Source organism: Pongo pygmaeus, chromosome 13, assembly GCF_028885625.2.
Source record: "Pongo pygmaeus isolate AG05252 chromosome 13, NHGRI_mPonPyg2-v2.0_pri, whole genome shotgun sequence".
Classification (NCBI taxonomy): domain Eukaryota; kingdom Metazoa; phylum Chordata; class Mammalia; order Primates; family Hominidae; genus Pongo; species Pongo pygmaeus.
This window is the reverse complement of record NC_072386.2, coordinates 36,497,356-36,524,968: the sequence shown is the minus strand read 5'-3', so window position 1 is coordinate 36,524,968 and position 27,613 is coordinate 36,497,356. Positions and strand designations below refer to the sequence as shown.

At 36.4% G+C, this 27,613-nt stretch overlaps 1 protein-coding gene across 11 annotated transcripts in view; it reads left to right on the top strand.

Annotated features, from left to right (window-relative positions):
• Window positions 1–27,613, top strand: part of FOCAD (focadhesin) — a 315,699-nt gene that overhangs the window by 256,772 nt on the left and 31,314 nt on the right. For 9 of the 11 annotated variants that reach the window (XM_054501249.2, XM_063650493.1, XM_063650491.1 and 6 more), the window contains 7 exons: window positions 3,633–3,780; window positions 5,668–5,787; window positions 7,245–7,367; window positions 7,825–7,902; window positions 8,576–8,647; window positions 9,964–10,066; window positions 12,655–12,735. In XM_054501249.2, coding sequence (XP_054357224.1) covers window positions 3,633–3,780; window positions 5,668–5,787; window positions 7,245–7,367; window positions 7,825–7,902; window positions 8,576–8,647; window positions 9,964–10,066; window positions 12,655–12,735 — 725 coding nt within the window. The remainder of the gene's footprint in view (window positions 1–3,632; window positions 3,781–5,667; window positions 5,788–7,244; window positions 7,368–7,824; window positions 7,903–8,575; window positions 8,648–9,963; window positions 10,067–12,654; window positions 12,736–27,613) is intronic. The other 2 variants (XM_063650500.1, XM_063650499.1) reach the window with 1 other exon arrangement.

Below are 27,613 nucleotides of genomic sequence, written 5' to 3'. Positions count from 1 at the left end.
CAGACCTGAAAGCCTGACTCAAGATTTGAAGTATTCCCTTATCTAATGAGATTGCAGGAGTCTAGGGCAAGCCTCCCTCAAGTGAAACAGTGGAAGTCTTACTAGAAGGTAGTTAATAGATGTGGGAGTGTACTCCCTCAAATGATAGAATTCTCCCAGAGCAAATTCACCATGTTTCCCGATTTAATGGACATCTCCCTGCTGAAAGAACCGCACACCTGGGCAGGCTGGTGTTCGTGAGCCTATCACTAAGATTTTACTGCCATCTAGTGGTAGCTCATTGTGCCATTGTGATCCTCACAGCCCTAACTGTAGTCATGCAGTCATCAATGACCCAAGCTTTGGTTAATTACTACTGAGCTTTTACAAATGCGATAACATTTGTATAGCGCTTTGTAAAGGGCAAAGCACTATACAAATGTTAACTGTTATTAGAACTAATTATTAGATGGCCTAGTACTTAATCTGCAGGATTGCCTACAGTAAACTAGGGAATTGAAGATTCATCTCTGATTAATTTTAAAAAATATATAATTATATCTGAGTTGATACAGCAACACAAATATCAGAATTGCTTAGCTTTTAAGTTTCAGGATTTCTTTTGCTGGTGATATTTTAATATACTCTGATAAGAGATTCAAATAAGTAATGACATAATAGTATATGGAATTTAAAAACTCAAATTCTCTTTATCATTTGTTAGCACTCTTATAAAATATTTATGTTAGCAATTCCAAAGTTCAGTTTTATACCAAATATTATAATTTGTTTTTATTTCCTCTGTTGGACACACCAACACTTAACTCCTTTTTGCTTTCAGTGGACAGAAAGTTATGAAAGCTACCTCTGCCCAAGCTATTTTTTGTTTAAAGCTGGCAGACATATCAAAGAGAAGGTAGAATGAGGTAAATATGTGGAATTGCTGAACTAAGCACCTGGGGGAACATTTTAAGACTTAGGACAAAAATAAACACATTAAAATATAGAAGATTTAGAAATCAGAGGGAAATCAGGAATAAAGTTTTAGGACTACGTTATTGGTGCATACTGGAAAATTGAGATGAATGAGAGGGGACCTATTCAGAGGGGCAATAGATGTATACGCCATAACATGTATATACATACACTGTTATATATTCATATGTTACACCAGTCAGTTAACTGCCATTGTAGCAATGAATAGAATTGCTAGTGAATTATAACGTTACTTAGGTTATAGTAATAATTGCTATGATAAATTTTTGGTAAATGTCAACTAGAAACGTGTTTTTCAAAGCCTTAATACATCTATCTCCTGAGATGATAAAAGAGGGGCTTCAATCTAGGGGATAGAGATTTTTGTGTGCCCAGGATAGCCTGAAAAGCAAGACTTACATACTTCCTTGTTTATTCAGAAAGATAAACCCTATTGGAATGAGCTTTGAGAGGAATTTGTTTTCCAGATGAGCCCAATATTCCTCTTTCTGAAATTAGTCTGGCAAGAAACAGAAACTGAATTTTCTTGGTTGAATCTTGCATGATACGTTCAGTGAATTTTACTACTCATAAAATTTGCCTCCTACTAAACATAAGAATCAAGTCTTGCTTTTTTCTTCTTCTTCTGTAGATCGTCTCTCTACTCTAGACTCTTAAAATTCTTCATTTGGTTAGTTCTTCAGCTTTCAATAAATACTAGTTGAGTGCCTGTATACGTCAAGCAGTATACTAGGTGCAGCAGATACTGTGGTACGGAAAAAAACAGAAAAGGTATACCCACCCTTATGGAGCTTTCAGGCCAAGGAAGAGATAATAATCAAACAATCCCCCAAATAATTTTCATCAGTTTATAATTAAAATTGTATGAAGTAAATTAGCACAGGGTGCTGTGGGAGAGTATTAAAGAGGCTCTCTGCTGGGCAAGGGATGATGTCTCTGAGGAAGTAACATTTGAAATCTTAAGCATAAGTAGCAGTTAAATAGTCAAAGAGGGAACAACAATCAAATTTGTCTAAGTATTAATCAAATTTTGTCTAATTATATCTTTGGTCTAATTCTGTCAAATTGTTATATGCATCAATATACAAAGATAGCCAAAAAACTTCCCTGTAGATTCTAAATAATAGCAAAGGCTTTACATTCATATTAATCAAGAGTAGCTTTTCCTCTTCCCGTAAATGTGATTAGTCTCAAAAGCATGTGGTATTGAGATCTTAGATGTTGATTTAACTGGTTGAAAATGCATTATGCTAGTTGAGCTTGTTAAGTTTATGAAGCTATAACAGCAGTTCTGCCTGACCAATGGTGGATTATTACTGTAGTAGCTTCTTTACGAAGGATTTTTGAATGGCTGATTGTTATGCAACAGAAACTAGAAAAACACACTTGAGATATGGTGCCTTCTCATACGTATTCCATCATGGCACCATGCAGGGCACTGAGAGGGGCTTTGGGTTTGGCAGATGGGGCAGAAGGCTAGGAATAAAAAAAATCCGCTTGTATTGGCCGTGCTCTGCTGGATATTCTCTGTGTGACCTTGAGCAAATCCTGTAGCCTGTCTATCCTTCTGGGTGTCTTCTTTTAGGTGTGGGTGCTCCATTTGCATGTTGGGGGAAGTAACTGACATGTTCATAAAATTATGCAAATGTTCTTCACACTGACCAAGGGGATAGATGCTGTTTAAGAGCAAAATGACCTAACATGTGGGCATTGAGATACATTATTGGAGAAATGCCCTGGAATGTCTTCTTTGGCAGCAGATATCATGATGAGAGGCAAGGCAAGCCAGAGTAAGGGTGATTTCTGAAAAAATATTGCATTTTCTCCATTTAAAAAGCAATGACAAAAGCTTTTTTTCTTTAAAGTAAAGCATTACCACAAGCTGCATTATCTTACCATACTATCTTGAAGTTTTCTGAGAGAACAATTATTTTCTTTAAATGGGTATGTATTCATTCAGGAGAATTGGGGGCACAAAGCCCTAGATTTCAATTGAATTGTCACATGGGGTAACTTTTGACAAGCCTGTCATTTGTCCATTTTCTCTTCTGACCCAGTGGTATTCTGCAAGATCAGAGGGGAGAGAAGGATTAATGTCATTGTGCACAAACAGTTTCTTTAGGAAAGAAATTCCACTTGTTGAAGTTGACTAGGAAACATGAAACACTTAGCAGTACCTCATAATCATGGCTTGCATTTATCTTCTTTGCTGTTAGTCAGATGTCCTCAGCTCACATCCTGAATTTTAGTCTTTTCTCTCCTTATGCAGTTGATCACAATATACTCAACATGCAGGTAGGGATGTTGCAGGGAAAACTACAGCATTTCTGTAAGGGCACAAATAGAGCTGGTTTATGCCTTTTCCTCTTCTCACCCATAAAGTTTAAGTCAAACTATTTCCTGCCTTTTGTTTTTATCTAGGGGGTATACAGCACTAGCATGGGCCACAGATACCTGTTTTGATGTCAGGTTTTCATTTTGAGGGGAGAGGTGTGTGTACTTGTCATGGATGATGGGGCACACCATCTACTAGGCAGCAGAATTTGAATCCAGCCATCTCACCAAGGTTTGAGAGCTCTGTAAACACCCATGGTAAGTGAAGAGCAATTGTGTGGATTTCTTATGATCCTAACACCTTATCTTTTTTGGCTTCCAAGCACGGGCTGTATATTGGGAGTTGGACTTGTTCTGTCCCTCATGAGTCACAGCAGCCAAATGCAGTCCTGCGTTCACGTGACAGCATTGCTTCGGAAGCTGTCTGCATACCTAGATGACAGTGGGAGCCAGAGCAGAACGTTTCAGGAGGTAAGAGATGGAGGTTACATTTTTTTCCCCTCTGTTCTCTTTTGTTTTCTTCTTGCCACTTATTTTGGACTTAACATATTTTGGTAACCCTATAAATTAAATCTTTCCTCAAAGAGAAAATCTGAATATTAGATCATAAGGTTTTCATATTGTGTGGCAGTTTAAATCAACTTAAACCTAAATGTGGCATATAAGATAAGAGCCTTTAGTGAATATAAAACCTAACTCAGCATCACCAGAAGGCACTTTCTAAGAAGAGCTACAATTTCTGGAAGAAGGTTAAATCGAGATTTTTAGAATTGTGCTCAAGCCAAATATAACTTTCAAAAATGCCCAGGAATAAGCTTCAGAAACTGCCGATCAAAAGGCATTTAATTTTTTAAAATGTCAGCTAGCATAAAATATTATTGAGGAAATTCCCTTTACCCCACTTAAAGTTTTTTTTCTGTTGTGGTGCAAAAATATGCAGAATTGGAGTTCATGTGACCCAGTTCATGGGTGTTAACCATGTTTTTAGATGGAACATTTCAGGCATGTGTCATGCCTGTCTCTATTTTGCACAGGTGAAGCTGGACTGCTTATACCCTTCTTTGAGAGGAGCAGGGTATGACCTCGTGGCCTGGCCTGATTCTCTCTCTCATTAGAACAGATTCTATTTTATCCCAGCCTGCCCACGAGCTATTGATGAGTACATAATGGCTGCTGTGTTTCCCTGCTCAGCTCCTCTGCTTTCAGCAATAGGACTTGTTGAATTGGTGAATTTCTTTGGGCACAGAGGAATGAAGTTTTGTTCTAAGACATGCACTACATTTCCATTTTTAAAGCGGTGTAAAGTGTGATTTAAAAGTACGTATTTTTTTTAAGCCAAAAGAGTAAATCTTGCAACCTAGGAGCAAATTATAAATGAAAGCAACGTTTTTGTAACTGATGCATCTGTAATGTTTTGATTTATAAGGCCTTAAGCAAGCAGGTTTTTTTCTCCCCTCTGATGTTTTATTATTCAACTTCTACCTTAGAAAGCACTTACATTTTTCATGCCATATCAACCAGTGCTAGAAGTTGAATTTTCTACTTTGTCTTAACAGCATTCTTATAAGGGAGGTTTTTTATCATAAAAATAGGAGGTGGCAGAGAGGGGATGATGAAATTTGATGTGCAAAAATTGAGACTCAGATAGATTGGGTGACTTGCCCAAAGTTACTTTGCTAGTAAATGGTCAACTTGTGACATATTCCCAAATCTTGGCTCCATTCCCACCATTCTTTTTTACTCATATTTTATTTATTCATTCATTCATTCATTCATTCATCAACATATTAAGTTCCCACACTAGTGCTATGAGGCAGATATTAGTATTCCTATTTTATACAATTTATCTGACTCCAGAGTCCATATTCCTGTTCCAGTTATGCTCCACTACTTCTCCTAGGGAATCTTAATGGAGCAGTGTTTCACTTCTTTGAATTTCCTATCCTGTTTGGCCTTGGATGGGAATGCATGGCAATTAATTAATAGCACCCACTGGTGATGAAAATCTGTTTCCTTCTGCTGTTGATAGGTGCTGTGCTCTGGCATAATGTGGTGAAGAAATTTACTGTAATGAGTCTAAAGACCTGGGTTTCAATCCCTCCTTTGTCACTTGCTAGCTACATGAAATTGAGCTTCAAAGTTCTTATCTATAAAGTAGGAATAATCATACCCATGATGACAGTGTTATGAAATATTACAATATAAGTTAGGCAGAAAAACAGTGCCCAATCCATGGTAAATGTATTTGAATCCAATTCTTACTCTGGGGGGAAGTTTGACAGAATATCTTGTCAACTAAACCAAGTTCTTTTATTTTTCCTCCTGGAGACACATTTTTCTGCTGTATTTTCTTCTCAGGTCCTTGCCTACACACTTAGCTGTGTATGTACATCAGCGTTCAGTGCTGGAATTATTGAGGCTACAGAGGCTGAGGATGTTATGAACAAGCTTCGACTGTTAGTGGAGAATAGCCAGCAGGTTGGAATGTGTGCCCTGATTATTTCTCTCTGTGGATCTCATGCTGCTGCTAAGTTCTGCTTTTGACTTACTCTGAATTAGAGTGTAATGGGATATTTTTCGTGTCTAGAACTGAGGAACTTCTAACTATTCTCTTCTCTCACAGCTGTAGCCAAATGTCACAGATGTCTTTTTCTCTCCTTATCCCCTGTCTCATTCTGTAGACATTTATTTTTCTTTGAGAGAGTATTGATAGGCTTTTCTCTCTCTCTCTGACTATTGCTCTATAGTTATAAGATCATAAAATATATGGCTAGGAAATATAAGAGTTATGTAAAGCTAGAAACAAAAATTTGTAAAGATATGAATACATAGAAGTCTCTGATAAAGTCAAACTTCAGAAAATTCAAGGCAGAAAATCTCTACTCATGACCAAATATGTATAAGAAAATTTAAGTACCTGTAAACTAAATTAAGTAACCTTAAAACGTTTCCTCTGAAATATTATTCAACCTTAAAAAAGAAGGAAGTTCTGATATGTACTAGAACATGGATGAACCTTGAAGGCATTATGCTAAATGAAATAAACAAATAACAAAAAGCAAACACTGTGTGCTTTTACTTACATGAGCTGCGTAGAGTAGTCAAAAGCATAGAGACAGAAAGTAGAATGGTGATTGCTCAGGCCTACAGGAAGGGAGGAATGGGGAGTTACTGTTTAGTGGGTAAAGAGTTTCAGTTTTTTAAGGTAAAGATTCTGGAGATGGATGGTGGGATTGATTGCACAGCAGTATGAGTGTACTGAATGCCGCTGAACTGGTATTCACAGTAAAGATGATGAATTTTAAGTGTGCATTAATACAATAAAAAAACTGAAAAAAACAATTTTATCTGATTACACATGCTATAGAATTTCCCCATGTGGATTTTTTAAAGGTTTCTCCAGTGTCTTAATATTGACGATAATGGGTTATTGCAGAATTCATTGGTTTTAAGCTTGTAATATTATTGTTACTGTTTTATGGTTATATACCTGCTCACTTACATTCAGAGTAAGTTTTGAAAAATTGAAATGTAGAATTTTTCATATACTGTGCTTATTATGGGGTGCTTTCTTTTTGTTTAGGAGTTGATTGACCTTGTGTGGTCTACCTTGGTTTTTTCACCCTAACCTCTTCGGATTGTTTGAGCTAAGCTGCTCAATGGTGCAGTATTACTTTCCTGAAATAAATTACTCACTGAAGCTGAATTCCTTGCAATTAAACCCTGCAGTTTATGATGCAAACCAGTCTAGATTTAAAAAAAAAAAACAAAAAAAAACAAAAAAAAACACTAAGTCTCTGATTTTTCAGATGACAAATATAACTTGTCAGTAGGAAAGTTAGCACTAAAAGTGTTTATGTTGCTATTGATAAACGTTCTAAATCTGTGTCTTTTTTTTTTCTTTTTCTCACCCCATTTTTATTTATTTATATCAGACTTCAGGTTTTGCCCTGGCTTTAGGAAACGTAGTTCATGGATTGTCTGTGTGTGGACATGGAAAAGCTGAAGACTTGGGCAGCAAACTACTCCCTGCCTGGATCAGAATTGTTCTAACAGAGGTAGAGGTCACCTGTTGTATGCTATTTCATATGTTTATAATGGAAAAAGAACTACTTTATTGGATCATTTATAGGAGTTGCTGAGATATATACATTAATGGTAAAAGAATAGGCAATTTTAAATGAAAGAGATCACGTACTTTTAAATTCCTTATAAATAATGCATTCTGCCAACTATTATAATTTTTTTGAACTGGCTATTTTGTCTGTGTTTTAATTTTAAGACAACATTTTGTTTTTTGAAAAATAAAAGCAAGAATCCACTCACGATCTAACAACCCTAATCTGTTACTTTCTTTTAGTCTGCTGCCATTTTTGGTTCAGTTATACAGGTTATGTTGACCCTATAAGTTTGGTACCAATTCGACCATTTATTTCTCCGTGTCCTAATAAGTTTTATAGAATCTAAACCCACGGACTGATTCCCTCTTTTCACATTCCGATGCTTTGTTTTCAGGGCACTCCCACAATGCTTTGTCTGGCAGCTCTTCATGGCATGGTGGCCCTGGTAGGCTCTGAAGGGGATGTAATGCAGGTAAAGAAAGGAACCATGGAGGGGAAGACATCTAAATGTGTACATAGCAATAGCAGGAGAAGAATACCAAGTGTCTTAATATGCTAAGAACAGAAGGATTTATGCTCATGGTAATAGTTACACCAGACTTTTTAATGCCTTGCTGTATGAATAATTGCACTTAACCAAGGATTATTTCTATAGAGGTTTGTTCTTTATTTAATTTGGTTTTTAGAGATTAAACCTGGACAACTTAGGTGGTCTCCACAAATTTCTCTGCCTGAGAAAAGATGATTGAAGGAAGAAATTTCAAAAGTTATTTGCAAGAAACTCCATTTTGCATCTTAATGTCTGATATATGTCTATGTAGTTGTTCTTTAACTTCAAAATATTTTCATAGTGGACATATATATGTGCAAGTTTATAAGTAATTCTAAAGGAGCTCTGTTTTTATGCAGTAAAAGTTGATTGAGTGATTGCTTACATGCCACAGTGAACAGGGACCAGGAAATCAATGATAGATAAACCATGGGGCCCTGCCTTTGAGGAGTTCATAGCTTATGTGTTTGAAATAGAAGGACATAATGATAAACTATTTTATAGCTTAGAAGATGGATCGCTCATGCACCGGGAATATAACTCTTTACTTTTTTATGGGGGTGGGTGGGATGGGTATTTCTTCTTATTCCTTCAGCTGAAATCAGAAGCCATCCAGACCTCTCATTTTCAAGGCAGACTTAATGAAGTCATTAGAACCTTAACTCAGGTGAGAAAATGAATTTAAAGTCCTTGAGTGGAAAACATATCCCCCTTTGTTGTCTTTTTTTCTATTTCATGATACAACATGTTTTACCTGGAAAATGGGAAAGTCTCTGGTTATTCCCGCTGAGTTCAGGAGGCATTTGGGAGTGATGTGTGGACCTGTGTTCACTGACAAACATGCACTACCTTTGGGAAAAAAAGAAAGCTGGCATTTTTTTAGTAAACTTAAGTTGGCATTGGTTTTCCTTAAAAATTAAAGCCTGATTCTGCAAGGAATGTCAGGCCCTAAAGATAAGGAAAAATAGAAGGTGATCAAAGGGCACGGCAGATCTTGGTAGAAAGGTCAAGAGGCACTAATTCAGATGTCACTGATAAAAGTGGGCATATCATTGTAATTGTTATCCTTGACTAAAGAATAGACATATTAATCTCCTAAGAAATGTTTTTATCTTTTAAGATTTTTTAAAAAAAACGATTATGTTTGTTGCATAAAATTTGAAAGCACGTAATGAAAGAAGCTGAAAAAAATATCACCGATGGTCCTTCAAACCTGAAGCAACTGTTATTGATATTTCGTCATACTTCTTTTCGAGTATTCTTTTGTTTGCATAGTTGGTATTCTTAGTGTATATAGAGCTTTATATTTTATTCTTTTCATTTAGCATACTTGTTTTCCTTCTTGTAAAATGTAGCTGATGATAATACCTACCACATAAAGGACTTTTAGTAATTCAGGCTTTTAAAAGCAAACAAAAATCTCTGAACAGACAAAACTCTTTTTGGCATGTGTGAATAGAAATATTCTCAAAAAAGAATTCTACTGAAATTTAAGTTGCCATAATGTGGGAGAAAAATCTGTAAATGAAAATTATTATTTTAAAAATCCTTATGAATGATAAAGCAGCAGTAGAGCATAATTTACAGAAGAGAACAAAATGTATCTCCTTCCATTTTTAGAGGTATTTTCATCTTAAGTAACTGTCACCCCTTTTCTACTTTCTGGATTTTGTTCTTTTGCCATTTTTTTGAAAATTTATTTGAGACCAGTCTCACTCAGTGAAACCTGAGAAAACCACTAGTACTTTCTGCCATGATTAAATGATTGATTGAATCATTCATTCATTCAGCAGACACTTGTTGAGTATCTATATGACGCAGGTATAGTGTACTAGACACATGATATTACATCTTGTCATGGGACTGCTCATTGCCAGCCAAGCCACCACCTCCTAAATGACTGGTGACTTTCTGTGAGTGACCTTTTATTGAATGGAACTTGGATCTTATCCGATCATTGAATTGTTACCTTTTTATTTGTAGGTCATTAGTGTCTCTGGGGTGATTGGTCTCCAGTCAAATGCAGTCTGGCTTCTTGGACATCTTCATCTATCTACTCTATCCTCAAGTCAAAGTAGAGCCTCTGGTAAGATTAAAGTCGTAAAATACTGGAGCTGGAAGGGAGGGATTGCTGACCCAGCGCTCTGTACTTTGTTAAGAGCATTAATCTTCACAACAACCCTAAGTAATGGGTATTACCATCTATATTTTATGTCAGAGGGAAATGGTGTATGGAAAGGCTTCCTGACTTACCCAGGGTCATGTGACGGTAAGTGGTGGACATGTGGTTTGAACTCAAATCTTTTGGCCTCCAAAGCTCATACTCTTTTTACTCCTTCTCTCTGCCTCCGTTAGAGAACAGTTTAGACATTCAGTGTCCTGTATTTCACAAATGAAGAACTCATGGCTCGGAAAGATTACATGAGTTACATGCAGAGTTAATTTGGTGACAAATCTAGAAACTAGGAACCAGGTCCTTCAAGCTTGGAACAGATTTATTTTACTAGATGTAATGGTAGTTTGTATAGTATTCATGTTTCATTAAAAGTCTCTTCATATATGGCTGGAGTTTTTCTGGGCTCTGATTTTGAAAAAATAATGGGGTAGTACATTTAAAGGTGTGTACCTTCTTAGCCTTGGAATTGAAATTCTAGGCCGTAATATGACAAGGCCTTTTCTATTTCTAGCTTTTTGGTAAAAGCAGTAAAAGATATTTGCAGTCCCAACATGCTTAATGTGCATTTGTGCTTGGAGATTTTCTGGGGAAGGCATGGCTGTTAATACATCTGCTCCTTGCTCTTTATAGAATTTTGACCCACTGGCTATCTTGGACCCAGGCCAGAGAGGTTTAGGTACCAATGATTCCTTATTAAAACTTAGTTTTACTTACCCACTGACAAGTAGTCTACAGATGGCATTAACATAAATGTGGGCCTCTGTAATTACCATTTTCCTTTCTTTCAGTCATTCTGTAGCTATGGAAATAGGACAACTGGTCCACAGCCTTGGCAATGTAGTGAACTTTAGACAGCTAAAGTTACCATATTAAAATGGAAAAAAGAAGAAAACTTAGTCATACCGGAAGCCCTGGGTAATACTAGTTTTGAAGGGCAGGGATCTCACAGTGTCCTGGTAAGATAGGATATTTATGTCAGGCTTTTATTTTTTTATGTAGGCTTTTAATTGCCATATTATGGGGTACTTGGTCTGGCCTACATATACTGAAATCAGGTACTAGTGAATCATCTTATACCCAGGTTCTTCTGAACAAAATGATTGTGTATCTGGAAAAGTACAGCTACTTGTTCCTGATGGAATTTTCCAACTGAGTCATTTATTGCAGTAAAAACCATCTCATGAAACAATTATGGGAAACTGGAAGGAAAAGAATTTAGGAGAAACTCAGGATTCAACTAGCATAAATGTCACTGCTTCACCATTCCAGCTCAGCAACCACATCTGGTTATTTGCACATGTTGGTCACTTACAGGTCTCTGCCTTAGGTAAGGGACTGGTGCTGTTAGTACTAGTTGTTGAATTTCTATGGTTCATATATTCGATTCCACATGTCCTGAAGTGGCACCTACTACAGTGGTCTCAGCCTTGAAGCTCGGCAGACTCCTTGCTGAATGCTGAGGAGGTCACTGGATTGGGGCTCATTGATGTGACAATGTGGAAAGGATTTTTTTTTTTTAAACCACTTCACTCAAGTGTTCATCCTCTGTGATTTTTTTTCCAGACTTTTCTTTTTTATTTTATTTATTTATTTATTTATTTATTATTATTATACTTTAGGTATATCTCCCAATGCTATCCCTCCCCCCTCCCCCCATCCCACAACAGTCCCCAAAGTGTGATGTTCCCCTTCCTGTGTCCATGTGTTCTCATTGTTGAATTCCCACCTATGAGTGAGAATATGCGGTGTTTGGTTTTTTGTTCTTGCGATAGTTTACTGAGAATGATGATTTCCAATTTCATCCATGTCCCTACAAAGGACATGAACTCATCATTTTTTATGGCTGCATAGTATTCCATGGTGTATGTGTGCCACATTTTCTTAATCCAGTCTATCGTTGTTGGACATTTGTGTTGGTTCCAAGTCTTTGCTATTGTGAATAATGCCGCAATAAACATACATGTGCATGTGTCTTTATAGCAGCATGATTTACAGTCCTTTGGGTATATACCCAGTAATGGGATGGCTGGGTCAAATGGTATTTCTAGTTCTAGATCCCTGAGGAATCGCCACACTGACTTCCACAATGGTTGAACTAGTTTACAGTCCCACCAACAGTGTAAAAGTGTTCCTATTTCTCCACATCCTCTCCAGCATCTGTTGTTTCCTGATTTTTTAATGATTGCCATTCTAACTGGTGTGAGATGGTATCTCATTGTGATTTTGATTTGCATTTCTCTGATGGCCAGTGATGGTTTTTCCAGACTTTTCTAAGTTTGCCACCATTTTAGATTTGCTTCCATAGCTTAAGTGATTACTTCAACGCCAGTCACTTCATCTAATAGAATTAGTTGCAGCCACAAAGTGTTGTGCTGAGATTAATGGCATAAACATCTCCACTTTGTCTCTGGGTTGATATGGCAGCATGAGATCATTGTCTTTCCTTCGTTAGTCCTGCCAAGTTCACTGGTTAATTTGATCATTTTCTGTCTCCACAGTTCCTACTGACTATAGCTATTTGCCTGAAAGCAGTTTTATTGGAGCAGCTATTGGCTTCTTCATTACAGGAGGAAAAAAAGGCAAGTGAGCACATTTCTTGAATTTTATCATTCTGTCTCCGTGTTGTTATAAGTAAATTTGTGTACCCTAAGCATGCCTCTGTAGAATCAAGCAATATAAATCTGAAGGGGTGAATATTTTCATCTGCTAAACCATCTTTGCAATAGAGATGACCAGCAGCTAGCTACAATAATTGGTACATAAATATACACATTGTGTGGTTTCTTAGAATCACTGTCTCTGACCATGAGTGGCTCTGTGAAAATGTTAATCTCCCGTTTGCCCCTTTCAAAAGTATAAGCACAGATTACTTTTCCTATCCATTTCAAGTGAGTGTGATCTAGAAAGAGAAAATACACCTGGGTGCAGTTTCTATCCCAGGATCTGTCTTGCAAGTATATCTTCTCCCTGCATCTTTTATAATCATTCTGTGTTGTTGAAATCACTGGCTCTAGTTCCTATTTTTTAGTTTGTGTTCTTTTCCTTGCACACATTTGAGCCTTTGTGATTCTGTATTGCTGCCACCCCCATTAAAGTACAAGCAGCTTGAAGACAGAGATTGAGTGCCTTTTGTTTTTAACTGGAGCCAGAACAATGCCATGTAACGTATTGAATAAATGCTCCTTGATAATACACATACAGTTTTCAGGGCTGTGAGGAAAAAATGGATTAGAACTGAACATGTCATGGCTCAGGAATCAGCTTCATTACCGTGATATTCTTTCATTGATGGGTTTGCTAATTTTATTCTTCCTTGGCTAGGTCAGTCTTCCTTGGTTAGGTCAGTCTGGGCAAAATCAGTGCCTGTATTATAGCAAGACCATCCCAATTTTAGAAAGGAAAAAAATAAACAAAAAAACTGGAAAAAATCTGGAAGTGGCAGTTTGATTTGTGAGGGTCATGGAAGTAAAATGTTACCTTTGGAGGGGAAGTTAAATCTGTGTTGTCTGATTTCCCACTGGGTACAGTAATCCCTGGAGCTTCCAGATTTTGAATATTTTCATAGCCTGCAGACAAATTCCACTAATTTCTGGAGTTCTGGAATTTGTGCTGTTATTCTAGGGTCCTGAATTAGCATGATTTACTTATCCTCAGTAAAAATTGACATATGGTTATGTCATTGTTGTACATGACATATTTATTATAAATAGATCATATATTACACATAATGTACAGTTAGTTCATTGTTTATGTTACCATAAATTAAGTCTACTTAAAATAAATATTATAGTAGAGATGCCTTCATTAGGAAAAAATTCTTACTAAATGAGCATCTAAAATTTTCATGGCCAAACTAATGCTAGGAATATGTATATATTTCTGCTATATTTTTTGTTAGGTTGCTTATTGATATGAAATTTTAAAATGATGTGAGATATTTTCACGAGAAATAAAGGTAAAAACTCTTAAGGTCAAATGAAAGATAGACTCTTTTTCTTTTCTAGTGAATAAAATGTTAGTCTAGCTCCCCAGATCCATATTTCTTGGCAGACATGAATTTTCTCTGAATCTTATGGGAAATTTTTGGTTGAATGTAACGTTTTTGTGATTCTGTAGTCATCATACAACAGGAAATGTTCTGCTATAAGGCTGAAAAATCAAGTGGAACTGGAATCAGTGTTGTTATGTGCAGTCTTGCTGAAAGCTGTTTTAAAACAAATAAATGAAGTATTAAGAATGCCATATTACCAGTCAGATTTTTGGCATTTTCAGGTTGTGGGAGAGGGCTGTCGTCTTGTCAGGTTTGCTGACTAGATTCAGAGGAAAATCTATTCAGCCTTACACATTGCTAATGATGACCCCAGAGGAGTGGGGGCCGTGGGAGGCTGACCTCCGCCTCCGAAGCCCATTTACAAAAACAAAACCAGACCCTGCTCTGTGGGGCTAAATGGGATGGCCAAATGCGGAGGTGTGCATGCAAACGAGTGTTTTCTTCTTCGATATACCCAGCTCATTTGAATTTTAATAACTCCCTTCTGAAGCAGCTTTTGAGTTTAAATGTCTGGATGTCACTCATCAGAGCCCGGTGGGACTGCTGATAGGAAGGATGGCAACTTTAGTGAACTCTTTTGAGGAATAAATGGTTTTAGAAAATAAAAATAATGCTTAGCATAGGCAGAAAAGTTTAGGGATGGCATGGTTTCATTGTCTCTGCTGGCTACTTTTAACTTCAGCAACTTACTAGAGGAAAGAAATGTGATGGGCCATCCCCAATCCACATTTGTGCTAGGATGAGATTGGGCATGGTGGTCTCAAATTTAGCCAATCAAATTTGAGTTAGTGAATCTGTTCATCTGTCTTCTAATGTTTAGGGCTTTCTCACTTAGGATACTGACTTTAGTACTCATGTGATAGAACATATAAGATGTTCATAGCATCCATTCTTTCTTGCAGACCCACATTTTAAAAAGATACTAAATAGATGAAATTCCCTCAGTTTTTAAATAATTCAATTCATGGTTTTGACTATAACTGGGTTGTTTTTTTTTTTTTGCTACACCATGTGACATTCTCCTTTCTTGTCTCATAGCCCTGGAATTCCTCTATCAGATATATTGTTCCTTAATCTTTTGTCATCATTATTATCTATTTTTGTGAACATTTCTTGACTATGCTAGGCTTAAAATCTTTGCTCATCATCTAATTCCTCCTAACATGGATTTTTTTTCCCCTGAAGAACCTCTGATTTTTGACCCTTACTTTTTTGCTTCTTTTCTACTTTTATTCTTTTGTCTGATTTCTGATTTTCTCAAGATCGTAGGCTGTTCAGATCTCATCAAGATTTTATCCACTTCTTTTATAATACATTAGAAACATTTAAAGTACTTAATAAAAGTGATTCTTTCTAATGCTAATATTAGATATTTCTATGTAATAGCATTATTTTCGTTATTATATTGCTGGGGAATGTGGCTAACACTTTCTAAGCTTATATTTTCCTGTTAGGCTTTAAAAATTCACGGTAAGAAGTATTAACTAAGCAAAGTATATTTAAGTCCATGTAAAGTCATTATGAATGGCTTTCTTTCTTGATATGGGTTCATTGGTCAGTGATCTGCGTGCGTAAGTATTGGGCTTGGATACGAAGTACAGGTAGGCATATGCTCCTTCAGTCATTTTTGGACTATTAGCATGAGAGGTTATTGTTGAGAAGGAAATATGCCAAGTGAACAGACTTAGTGAACTCTGAGTGTAGAATAAATAATACAAGAAAGCTGTCCTATTTTCTGATGAAATCATGGAGTTGGTTGCCAAGATTATGTGTGATTTTTGAGTATTTTAATTTAGAAATAGTTTACCTGTACAACTCTTTAAAAAATATTATCAGAAGTCAGTATATATGTATAATACTAAGTTAAAAGTGTATATAGAAGAAAATAAGACAATCCTGTGTCATGTCACCACTTGGAGATAGCCATTATAAATATGTCCTTCATAATGTCCTCCTACATGTATGTGTATGTGTTATATTGTACCATAAAATGTATATTATTTTATTGTCTTATTTTAAAAAAAGTAATGACTTTACATGCAAATAGACATAATTAGCACCCATGTCATCCAAAAAAAGCCTTGAGGAAGTAAGAAAAGAATCAATCCTATTGCATTGGTTTCTGGACATTTGTCAATAGGATATGTTTTTGGTGTGTTTGATTCCTTTTTTGTTTCATGAGGTTTGTTTTCATAAACCTCATGAAAATGTTTGGAAGGAAAAATGTCACCAATTATCCCATGACTCTACAGATATTATCATTTCTAGATATTACTTAATTTGTTGCTTCTGGGATTACAGGCATGCGTCACCACACCTGGCTAATTTTTTGTATTTTTAGTAGAGACGGGACTTCTCCGTGGTGGTCAGGCTGGTCTTGAACTCCCGACCTCAGGTGATCCGCCTGCCTCGGCCTCCCAAAATGCTGGAATTACAGGTGTGAGTCACCGTGCCTGGCCTATATTTTTGAACTTAATATTATATTATAAACTTTCCCTGTTTTCATATATCACCATAACAATTATATAATAATAACTATTATTTTTGAGACAAGGTCTCCGCTCTATCACCCAGGGTGAAGTGCAGTGGCACGATCATGGCTTACTGCAACTTCAAACTTTCTGGCTCAAGTGGTCCTTCTGCCTCAGCCCCCCAGGTAGCTAGGAGTGCAGGTACATAAAACCAGGATCAGATAATTTCTGTACTTTTTGTAGAGATGGAGTCTCACAATGTTGCCTAGTCTGGCCTCAAACTCTAGCTTCGAGCAGTCCTCCTGACTTAGCCTCTTTAGTTGTTGGGATTACAGGCATGAGCCACTGTACATGGCATAATGATCATTTTTAAATGACTATAGAATATTTCATCAAATTCATAAGTCATAATAAACTTAATCATTTTCGTATTGGTCATTTTAAAAATTTCAATTTTAGTGAACATCTTTTCTTTTCTTTCTTTTTTTTTTTTTTTTTGAGACAGAGTCTTGCTCTGACGCCCAGGCTAGAGTGCAGTGGCGTGATCTCGGCTCACTGCAACCTCTGCCTCCCAGTCTCAAGTGATTGGCCTGCCTCAGCCTCCTGAGTAGCTGGGATTACAGGCAAGTGCCACCAAGCCCAAAGATAGATAGATAGATATCTTTTTTTTTTTTTTTTTTTTCAGTAGAGATAGGATTTTTCTATGTTGGCCAGGCTGGTCTTGAACTCCTGGCCTCAAGTTATCTGCCCTCCTCTGCCTCCCAAAGTGGATTACAGGTATGCACCACCATACCTGGCCTTTAGTAAACATCATTATGCTCATAGCTCTCTTCTGCTACAGCTTTCCTTCAGATAAATTCTCAGTAATGTAGTGAGCAGGAGTTCAAGGATTTGGTGACTATAGGGATGGCCAGGCCTCATTGCCCTTCAAAAAGCTTTGCCAGTTTTCAGTACCTCAGCCCTGTATGAATTTGCAAAAATATAAAACATAGAGGTTAAAAGCATAGGAGTCAGGCTGCCTGGGTTCATATCCCACTTCCACTACTTACTGGCTGTATAACTTCAGGCAAGCTGTGTCTGTAAGCTTTGACTGCTTCTGTAAAATGGAGAAAATAATTGACTGTTTTTTATAGAGTTTTGTAAGGATTATGAGTCACTTTATGTAACATTACTTATAAAACAATATAAAGAATAAATTCCTTCTTTTATAATGTCATTTTAAAAAGCAGCCCAAAAAAACAAATGATAACAATAAAAACCAGTCAGGTATAAAATGATACCTTAAGACTACTCTCATTTGCATATAATTGCCAGAAGGTCTGAACATCTGTACATTTATTTACTGTTTAAGAGGTTGGTTTTTTTTTTAAGTAAATTTGAAATTTTAAAAAAATGTATTTTTTAATTGACGAATAATTATACATGTTCATGGAGTACATAGAGATGTTTTGATGACATGTACAGTGATCAGATCAGAGTAATTAGTGTATCTCTAATCTCAAACATTTATCATTTCTTTGTGTTGGGAACATTCAATTCCTCCTCCTAGCTACTTGAAACTATGTATTATTGATAACTATACTCACCCTACAGTAGTACAGAACGCTAGAACTTATACCTCCCATGTAATTGTGCTTTTGTATCCTTTAACAAGTCTCTCCCTATCTCTTTCTTCCCCCTGCTCTTTCCCACCCTCTAAGTATTCTCTCTTCTACTTTTTACTTCTATGAGATCAACTTTCTTTTTGCTTCCACATATGAGTGAGAACATGTGCTATTTAACTTTCTGTTCCTGGCTTATTTCACTTAACATAACGTCTTGCATTTCTATCCATGCTGCCATGACCAGCAGGATTTCATTCTTTTTGATGGCTTAATAGTATTCCATTGTGGATATATACCAAATTTTAAAAATCCATTCATCTATTGTTGGACACCTAGATTTATTCCATGTCATGGCTATTGTGAATAGTGCTAAAATAAACATGGGGTACAGATGTCTCTGATATAATGATTTCCTTTCCTTTGAATACCTGCCCAGTAAGAGGATTATTAGATCATATTGTAGTTCTATTTTTAGTTTTCTGAGGAACCTCCCTACTGTTATTTATAGTGGGTGTACTAGTTTACATTCCCACCAACGGTGAATGAGTTCCCTTTTCTTCACATCCTCAACAGCATTTGCTGTTTTTTGTTTCTTTTTTTGTTTTTAATGATAGCCATCCTGACTGGGGAGAGATGATATCTCATTGTGGTTTTGATTTGCATTTTGCTGATGATTAGTGATGCTGAGCAATTTTTCATATATTTATTGGCCATTTGTATGTCTTTTGAGAAATATCTGTTAATTTCCCTATTTTAAAATCAGATTGTTTATTTTTTGCTGTTGAGATGTTTGAGTTCCTTGCATATTCTGGATGTTAGTCCCTTGTCAGATGAATAATATGCAAATATTTTCTCCATTCCACAGGTTGTATTTTCATGTTGTTATTTCCTTTGCTATGCAGAAGCTTTTTAGTTTGATATAATCCCACTTATTTTTGCTTTCATTTTCTATGCTTTTGAGGTCTTATTCATAAAATCTTTCCCTAGGCCTGTGTCCTGAAGCCTTTCTCCTATGTTTTATTCTTGCAGTTTTATCATTTTGTGTCTTACATTTATGTCTTTGATGCACTTTGAATTGATTTTTGTAGGGCGAGAGATTGGGAATCTAGTTTAATTTTTCTGTCTATGGATATCCAGTTTTCCTAGCATCATATGTTGAAGAGACTGTCCTTTCCCCACTGAGCGTTCTTGACATTTTTGTAAAAAATCAGTTTGCTATAGATATATAATTTCTGAGTTCTCTATTCTGAATTTATTTTTAAATTTGTATTTTTTTACCCTTTTATTTTGAAACAATCTCAAACATAAAAAAGTTGTAAAATGCATAGAAAAGTTGCAAAAATTGTCTTCCTTTTTTAACAGTAAGAAAAACTCCACATTCCTTTCAACCAGAGGCACTCTTCAAGTTTCATCAACAATCCCAATGATGTTTTTAATAGAAAAACAATCTCATCTAGAATGTTGCTCTGCACTTATTTATTGTGTCTCTTTGGTCTCCTTCAACCTGAACACTTTTTCAGTTTTTTCTGTGACTTCTTGACTTTAACGAGTTTTAATTAGAAGCCAGTTAGTTTATACAATGCTCTTTAATTTGGGTTTGCCTGATATTTCTCATATTAGAGTTAGGTGGGGTCACTTTTGGTAGAGTATGACAGACGTGGAGCTGTGTGCTTCTCACCGCATCCCATCCGTGGCACATGACGTCTCAGCTCACTCCGCTGGGGTGGTGAGCTTTGCTCACTTGGATAAGATGTTGTCTTCTAGGTTTCTCCACTATGAACTTATTCTTTTACCCTTATTTCAATAATCTTTCATGTGGAGATGTTTTGAGACTTCACAAATATTCTGTTTTCATCCTATTTTCACCTATTACTTTTCGCGTTCACTAAGACTTCTTGCCCGAATTATTACTGTGATGGTTGCCAAAAGGTGATTTTTAAAAATTCATGAATCCATCTATGTTTTTTTTTATTATTATACTTTAAGTTCTAGGGTACATGTGCACAATGTGCAGGTTTGTTACATATGTATACATGTGCCATGTTGGTGTGCTGCACCCATTAACTCGTCATTTACATTGGGTATGTCTCCTAATGCTTTCCCTCCCGCCTCCCCCAACCCCACAACAGGCCTCAGTGTTTGATGTTCCCCTTCCTGTGTCCAGTGTGTCCAAGTGTTCTCATTGTTCAGTTCCCACCTATGAGTGAGAACATGTGGTGTTTGGTTTTTTGTTCTTGTGATAGTTTGCTGAGAATGATCGTTTCCAGCTTCATCCATGTCCCTACAAAGGACATGAACTCATCCTTTTTTATGGCTGCATAGTATTCCATGGTGTATTTGTGCCACATTTTCTTAATCCAGTCTATCATTGATGGACATTTGGGTTGGTTCCAAGTCTTTGCTATTGTGAATAGTGCCACAATAAACATACGTGTGCACAGAATGGGAGAAAATTTTTGCGATCTACCCATCTATGTTTTTTATTAGGCATTCTGCTGTAAGAAATGGCTCCTCTCCTCTCCTCTCCTCTCCTCTCCTCTCCTCTCCTCTCCTCTCCTCTCTTCTCCTCCCCTCCCCTCCCCTCCTCTTCTCTCTCTCTCCCTCTCTCTCTCTGTATTAGTGTAGACTCCTAAATTCCTATTTTATTTAATTATTCAGTTATCTATTATTTTGATCTTCAACTTGTCCAATAAATTGAACAAAATATTAAATTTGACCAATAAGAACCTCTACAAGTTGGCTCTTGTGTCCTTTTGACATGACCGCCTCATTCTTTGACTGCTTCCTTTGTGGCACAAGAAGATGTCCTAGGTTTATTTTGTACTATCCCCAGCCCTGTAACAGATATTCCAGGTTTCTTTTAGTGGAGCATGGTATTTAGAAGCTAACATCTGTGTGCAAAGCATCTCATTGCTGCTGGGGTAATCTTTGTCTCTAGGCCCTTTCAGTGGACAGAGCTAGGAAACATATGTTCTTGTTCTCTCTCATCTATTTTCATTTCTGTATTTAGCTATATATGTAATGAAAAGGGTTCAATCTGTCTTTCTTTTTGTATTTGTAACTCCCTTCTCTGACAGTAAGAAACTTGACTCTCATTTTCCTCAATATATTTACTCATTTGCCCAATCCTCCTGGATGTAATCTCCTGTCCCTGCCGGACCACTGTCCTAAACTGCCTTCCTCACTCAGGTCTCCACTGGCTGCCACCCTACTTTGTGGCCTTCCTGATTTTAAGAGGCCTTGGGATATTTTTGCTTTTAATAACAAAATGTTATTGAAATATTCGGTCTTAAGATAGAAAACCTATCAACCTTTAGTGTCTGTCTGATGTATCAGAATCATCAATTGATTTTAAAAACTGTCTTGATTGTAGTTTCTTTCAGGGGGCTAGGCATCTCCTAGTTCCCACTAATAGGCAATGCTGTAATTCTCTCTGCCTGTGTTTTCTATGGACTTAGTGTAGAAAAAATTGTACTCATCCTTTTCATCTTGATTTAAATATTCTTTCCTTGGTGGCGGAAGATAGGGGCTTCCGTGATGTTCCCAGATTAAGACAGATTACTTATGTGATACTTTCCTATATATTTTCATGGTGCTTAATATATATGTGTCATCATTTTCATAATTATTTATACTTCTTTGTTTAAACTCTGTCTTTTCCACTAGGTGTGATTTCCTCAATGGACAGGAAGAATAGCTGTGTTTTATCGTAAATACTTAGAACAGATTGGCATGTAATAGTTTTCTAATATTTGTTTATCTATAACTTTAAACATATACACATATATATTTTATATATATATATAAATATACACACACATACATACATACACTAGATAATTCTAAGCTAAGTTACCTGTAAGCAGCATTTAGCTGGAGAAAGTAAAGATATGTCCAAACCACAAAAGCAATATGCTAGTGATGGAAAATATACAGACTCAGGCTGTTAGTCTACTTGTTGCCAGACTTTTACTCTAAGGGTTACACATGTGAATTGTGGCATTGAGATCTGATCTTCTGTGTAGCCAAAGTATGTGCAATAATGAGTCCTGTTGTAATGCATTATTTTCGGGTATACCATTTTTATCAGAGTTCTTTGAGGCTGGGAACTGGATGAGAGATTTAAAGTAACTTTGTTTCCAGGTTTTACAACATCTGGATCTTTTTAACAAGTACTGTTAGGCCTTCTCAGTTCCAAATCCATTGTCCGTAAAGCATTTCATTATTTCTTTTTATCTAAAAAACTTGTTTGAAAGACAAAGCATTGTAATAAAGGAACTGATCATTCCTGTTGTTTAGATGTGGATTCTTTTATCCAGTGCTAAAGATCTCTGGGGAAGGAACTAGTTCACTGTGTTCTCCCTTGGCTTTGGGACTCCCTCTCTTTCTATACCTCCTCCAAAATGCATGAAACTGCCAAATATTTTCTCCATTTCCAACAGCTACTATAGTTCCTCTCATTCCAGTTAGTGTCCGAATCAGTTCCCTACAAATAGTGGAAAATTTTTTGTGAGTCTAGTTATACTACTCAATACTGATTCTTTGCCCTTTTAAATGTGGAAGATTTATTTCATTACTGGACTGATGTGATTTTTCAACCCTATTCTCCATTTTACAAATTTTCTTTGTTGCTGACACTTGCATGTATATTAGGTCAATTCTAGCAAATATAGAAGCAACGTGTAAAGTGCAGTTATTGGTGAAAGTTGTCCTGTCAAAGGAGAGCTCATTATCTTAAGAATAAAACATCTGGAAAATGGTCATATTTCACATGGGGTCCTGGTATTAGAAGGCAGGTTGGACGCCTTGCCTGTTTCCCTAGATCCTCTGGAAACTCCAAAGTCTTTGTAGTGGATTCTCTCAAAGTGCCTGGAAAAAAATTTTTATGTAATTTTGAAAATACTCAATCTCTGAGAGTTTTCTAAGTAGAAATCTATTTATGAATTAATGATTTCCAGTACAGAATTGGATGCATTGTTCTTAAATGGAGAGATGTAATTCTTGCATAGGTATTTACTATAATGTCTGCCAGTTTATCAAACTATTTCTATGAATCATGTGCTAAGAAAACCCCAAAAAGCAACTTAATTTTTGTGTTTTCTTTTTTGTGATATCAAAGACTGTAATCTGCAGCCAGTGTTGTGTAGAGATACTTAGTGCATATGTGTAATCAGCATGGAGTTATGTGAATAGACAACCAGTTAATTCCTATCACAGCATTTTTTTATCACATAAGTTATTACACCTGATTTTGCCTTGCTTGTTTCTTCTCACATTAGAATATAAGCTCCACGAGCACAGGGACCTATTCTGTCTTGTTCAACACTGTCTCCGCTGCTAGAGTCAGTACCTGATACCTAATAGATACTCAGTAAATAGTTGAATGAATGAATGTGTTTATAAATGTATTTACTTTATTTGTCAGAATTTTTTTTTTCCTTATAATAGCAGTGGTTGGCCAGATGTGGTGTCTCATGCCTGTAATCCCAGCACTTTGGGAAGCTGAGGCAGGCAGATCGCTTAAGGTCAGGAGTTCGAGAACAGCCTGGCCAACATGGTGAAACCCCGTCTATACAGAAAATACAAAAAATTAGCCAGGTATGGTGGTGCGCACCTGTAGTCCCAGCTACTCAGGAGGCTGAGGCAGGAGAATCGCTTGAGCCTGGGTGGCGGAGTGAGCCAAGTTAGTGCTGCTGCACTTACTTGCAGTGAACCAAGATAGTGCTACTGCACTTCGGCCTGGGCGACAGAGTAAGACTCTGTCTCAAAAAAGAAAAAATAATAATAATAGCAATGATTAACTCTAATAATATTTCTTGAACTCCCAATATTACATCTCAAGATGGAAGAAAACTAAAACACCAATTACTGGTAGCATAGCACAGAAGAGTGGCAGGTGTGTTGAGCATCAACATTTTTTTTTTTTTTTTTTTGAGATGGAGTCTTGCTCTGTTGCCAGGCTGGAGGGCAGTGGCGTGATCTTGGCTCACTGCAACCTCTTCCTCCCGGGTTCAAGCGATTCTCCTGCCTCAGCCTCCCAAGTAGCTGGGACTACAGGCGCATGCCACCACGCCCAGCTAATTTTGGTATTTTTAGTAGAGACAGGCTTTCACCATGTTGGCCAGGATGGTCTTGATCTCTTGACCTCATGATCCATCCTCCTCGGCCTCCCAAAATGCTGGGATTACAGGCGTGAGCCAGAGCATCAACATTTTTAAAAAGTGAAAGAGTGTTTGTTGGAGGGGAGAGAAGCATCACTGGAAGGCACACTACTATACCTGTTGACAGGAGGGAGCAGGTTAGTGGGTTGCTAGCCTAGGGAAATGTGCTGATTTTTGAGAAGGTGCTGATAGGAAATAAGTCTAAAATATGGGAGAAAGGCCTAGATTAGAAGTATGGATTTATATTCATCAACATATAAGTAATATTTGAAACTGTGAAAGTAGATGAACTTACACAGAGGAAGAACACCGAAGCTTAAGGAAGCAGTTATTTCAGGAATGAGGGCATGGTACTCTTTTATATGGAAAAGTATGGAAAGAAAGACTGAGAAAATACCCTTGAATTTGGCATTTAGATGGCCATTAGAAATCTTAGCCAGGGTAGTTTTGGTGGAGTGGCAGGGCCAATGTCTATGTAGCAGTTGTGTTAGGGTACTTTTTATTCCAGAAAGCAATGACTCTGACTTCAACTGACTCACAAATACTTGTTGCAAGGATTCTTAGGTTTCACAGAAATCCGAGGACAGAAACTTTATTTTTGGGAGTATCAAGAACAGAAAGATATCAGGCACCAAGACTGTATCTCTTTTTCTCTTTTTCAGGGGCTGCGTGGTATCAGTTTCTCTTGTGGTTTCTATTTTTCTTCTAAAGACTCATCCATCCCTTTCTAAGCTTCTTATGCTTTTTTCGGTGATAAAATGTATACAACATGCCATTTTAACCATTTGAAAGTTTTCTGTGGCATTTAGTGCATTTACAATGTTGTGGTGCCATCACGACTATTTCCAGAAAGTTTTCATTACCCCAAAAGGAAACATTAAGCCCAATGAACAGTTGTTCCCCATTTCCCATTTCTCCAAGACCCCAGCAACCAATAATTTGCTTTCTGTCTCTATGTGTTTTCCTTTCATTTAAATGTCATTTAAATGGAACCATACAATATGTGGCCTTTGTGATTGGCTTCTTTCACTTGGTATAATGTTTTCAAGGTTCATTCGCGTTGTAGCAAGTATCAGTACTTCATTCATTTTTATAGCTGAATAAAAATCCATTGCATGGGTATGCCAGATTTTATTTATGCATCAGTTTATGGACGTTTGGGTTGTTTCTACCTTTTGGCTATTGCAAGTGATGCTGTTATGAATATTTGTGTACAAGTTTTGGGTTGAACACCTTTTTTCAATTCTCTTGGTGTATATATATATCTAGAAGGGGAATTGCTGGGTTGTATGGTAATTCTGCTTAACTTTTTGAGGAACTACCAAACTGTTTTTCCACAGTGGCTGCACTGTTTTACATTCTTGCAAGCAATATAGGAGGGTTCCAATTTCTACACGTTCTTGCCAACACTTATTTTCCATTATTATTATTGTTGCCGACTAATTGGCTGTGAAGTGGTATCTCATGTAATTTGGGTTTGCATTTCCCTAATGACTAATAATGTTAAGTATCGTTTCATGTACTTATTAGCCATTTATATATCTTCTTGGAGAATTATCTGTTCAAGTCCTTTGCCTATTTAAAAAAAAATAAATTGCCTATTGTTGAGTTGTAAGAGTTCTTTGTATATTCTGGAAAATAGACCCTTATTTATAATTTGCAAACTGTGCCATTCTATAGATTGTCTTTCATTTACTCGATAATACCCTTTAATGAACAAAGTTTTTAACTTCGACAGAGTCCAATTTATCTGCTTTTCTTTTGTTGCTCAGGTTTTTAGTGCCATATCTGTGAATCCATTGCCAAATCCAAGGTCAAAGATTTACCCCTGTGTTTTCTTCTAGGAGTTTGATTGGTTTAGTTCTTATATTTAAGCTGTTAACCCATTTTGCATTAATTTTTGTATTTAGTGTTAGGTAGGGACCTAGCTTCATTCTTTTGCATGTGAGTATCTAGTTGTCTCAGCACCATTTATTGAAGAAATCGTTCTTTCCCCCATTGAAGGATCTTGGCACCCTTGTCAAAAATCAATTGGGTATAAATATATACGTAATTTCTACTCTCAAGAGTCCAGAAATAAACCTATACACTAGTCTATATACCTGTCTTTACATGTACTAATACCACACTGTTTTGATTACTATAGCTGTATAATAAGATTAGTGTGCATGAGTTCTGTACATTTTTCTTTTTTCAAGATTTTTTTTTTTTAGGTATTTGGGGCCCCTTGCAATTCCACATGAATTTGAGGATTGACTTTTTCATTTCAGTGGAGAGGACTCTTGGAATTTTGATAGGGATTGCATTGAATCTATGGATCACTTTGGGTAGTATTATAATCTTAGAATATTCAGTATTCGAATCTGTGAACACAAGATGTCTTTTTATTTATTTAGGGCTGCTTTAATCTCTTTAGTATGTTCTATATTTTTCAGTGTATAAGTCTTTACCCTTGGTGAAATTTATTCCCAGATATTTCATTCTTTTGAGTGCTATTGCAAGTGGAATTGTTTCTTAATTTCTTTTTCAGATTATTCACTGCCAGAATATAAAAACACAACTAATTTTTGTGTGTTGGTCTTATATCCTGCAACTTTATTGAGTTCCTTTATTACCTCTATTAGTTTTTAAAAAGATTCTTTGGGATTTTCTCTATATAGGATCATATCATTTGCAAATATAGTTTTATGTCTTCCTTTCCAATCTGAATGCCTTTTCTTTTTCTTGTCTAATTGCTCCAGTTAGAACATCCAGTACAAAGTGGTGAAACTGGGAATCCTGTCTTGTTCTTGATTGTAGAGAAAAAGCTTTCAGTTTTTCACCATTGAGTATGATTTAACTGTGAGTTTTTCACAATTTTTCTTTATCATGTTAAGATAGTATTATGAGTGTTTTTTATCGGAAAAGGGTGTTTGTCAATGATTTTTCTGTGTCAATTGAAATAGTCCTGTGGGCTTTTTTCCTTTGTATTATTAATGTTATATATTACCCTGATTGATTTTCTTATGTTGAACAACCTTTGCATTCCTGGGATAAATCATGTTTGATCATAGTATATAATCTTTTTAATATGCTGTTGGATTCTGTTTGCTAGTGTTGAGAATTTTTGCATCTATATTCATAATATGTATCAGTCTCTGGTTTTCCTTTTTTATGATGTCTATGATATC